This window comes from Mastomys coucha, unplaced genomic scaffold (assembly GCF_008632895.1).
Source record: "Mastomys coucha isolate ucsf_1 unplaced genomic scaffold, UCSF_Mcou_1 pScaffold11, whole genome shotgun sequence".
NCBI lineage: Eukaryota > Metazoa > Chordata > Mammalia > Rodentia > Muridae > Mastomys > Mastomys coucha.
In genome coordinates, this window is record NW_022196893.1 from 6,160,384 (window position 1) to 6,162,113 (window position 1,730).

A 1,730-nucleotide genomic window follows, 5' to 3' on the forward strand; every position below is an offset into this window, starting at 1 on the left:
AAGTCATTCCTTTAGCCTAGCTCCAGATTCCTTCATTATGTGCAGAGACTCACTAGATGCTTCCAGCTCTCCTGGTCTGTCAGTGAGCCAGTGAGACCCCAGACATGAAGAATGAGCAGGAGCCTCACATGACTACACTGGCAAAAGAGGGGTATGATGAACACCATGCATGCCAATGGGCAGCCCTGCTTTGTGATCCACATCCCAGCACATCCCTGGACTCCAACATCCCCCATTTTGCAGGATTCCCACTCCAAACCCAGGAAGGCTCTACTTGGAGGGAGTAGAATCATGGTCCACAACAAGTGCCCAGATCTGACCTTTTCTCCATAGCCACCCTCACTCATCTTTATATCAGCCACAGGGAACTTACCCACAACGACTTCTGCCACCTGAGTAACACAGAATCCATCAGAGTAGGGGCAGGTAGCTGATGCGCAGGAAGTTTCATATGGGACTGCCAGACAATTGTAGCACTTCAGCCCCTGAGCTGAGAAAGAAGCCAATACTTGAGGGCTAGTGCATGCCCTTCCTAGCCCAGACCCCTCCTCTCCAAGGTCTTTACTTTCACACAGCTGCTGGCCGCTAGGACAGAGCAAGGACATAAGGCCTAATCACCTCCACCAAAATCAAAAGTGAACCAAGAGCCACCTTTGTTTAAATATACTTATGCGGTACTGCTGTCTCAGCTAGTCAGCCCTAAAGAGAGATCTGAACCCCAAGAGGTATTAGACAGACAGTCACCATATTGGGAAGACATAGATACCAAATGTCTGCTGAAGCAGTGCGTGGGTATGTAAGTACGTACTGGGTCCACCTGATGGAGAGGGCTGCTCTGACCTGTCCCACCCTATACCTGGCAAGCTGCCCCTGGGTATTGGAGATGACACTGTGCTGAACTTCCCAGAGTCCAGCTCAAAGCTGAGGCTCACCTTGAGACTTCCAGCAATACAATTGTAACTAGAAGTATTGGGTGTCTGAGAGCTCAGAACCTCTTAGAGTAGGGAAGTTCTAGCACTGGGACCTCATGTGGCATGGGCTGGGCATAAGAAAAAGTCAAATGCCAAGAGTTAAGAATTCCAAACTCCTCTACTGGCAGCCAGGCCATGAAAAGAAGCCTCTGCCAGTTTGCACACAGGCTAGTGTCCTGACTGGGAGGCCAGGGCAGCAGGGTAGAGTCAAGGACAGGCTGCTCTGAAGGCCCGGGTTTGTGGCAGAGGTAGTGACGTCCAAGAGTCCTTCTAGTTTGTGGTGATAGTTGCAAGGCAGGCACCAGCAAGTTTACTGACCCAGTAAAGCTCCCAACACAGGAGTCTTCACCTATCACAAGCCAATCCCCAATCCCCTGACCCCAGCACACCTGTGTCACTGGTCAGAAAATAAAAGTACAGGTGTCCCCACAACCCTGAGGCCCTTTCCCATCTCCAAAGTACCCTCCAGCTCCTCTTTCATTTTCCATCTCACCTCTTTCTGCACACAGTAGGGCCACAAGAAGGATGAGCACACAGGACGTCATAACGTGAGAACTGTTCATCCTGGCAGAAGGAGTGTGCAGATAAAACCTTAGAAGTAGGGAGTCAGTTAATCGACCCTGAATCACATCCCTGGGCTCTCACATGGCTCAGGCATCCAGTCTTCCCTCCCTCCAACCCTCCACACAGTTTTCCTCAAGGAATAGATGTCTGCCTACTTCTCTTATCCACCCCCACCCAGCTTTTCCTTCCTCATCC

General features: G+C 50.8%; 1 protein-coding gene across 3 annotated transcripts in view; it reads right to left on the reverse strand.

Moving 5' to 3' along the window:
* The window catches only part of LOC116073947 (lymphocyte antigen 6A-2/6E-1-like), a 46,242-nt gene that overhangs the window by 2,016 nt on the left and 42,496 nt on the right, over positions 1 to 1,730 (reverse strand). For 2 of the 3 annotated variants that reach the window (XM_031346341.1, XM_031346322.1), the window contains exons 2-3: positions 1,465 to 1,535; positions 374 to 490 (exon numbers count right to left, since the gene is read on the reverse strand). In XM_031346341.1, coding sequence (XP_031202201.1) covers positions 374 to 490; positions 1,465 to 1,534 — 187 coding nt within the window. In that variant the 5' untranslated portion in view covers position 1,535. Of the gene's footprint in view, positions 1 to 373; positions 491 to 1,464; positions 1,563 to 1,730 lie in introns of all 3 variants that reach the window. The other variant, XM_031346332.1, reaches the window with a different exon arrangement.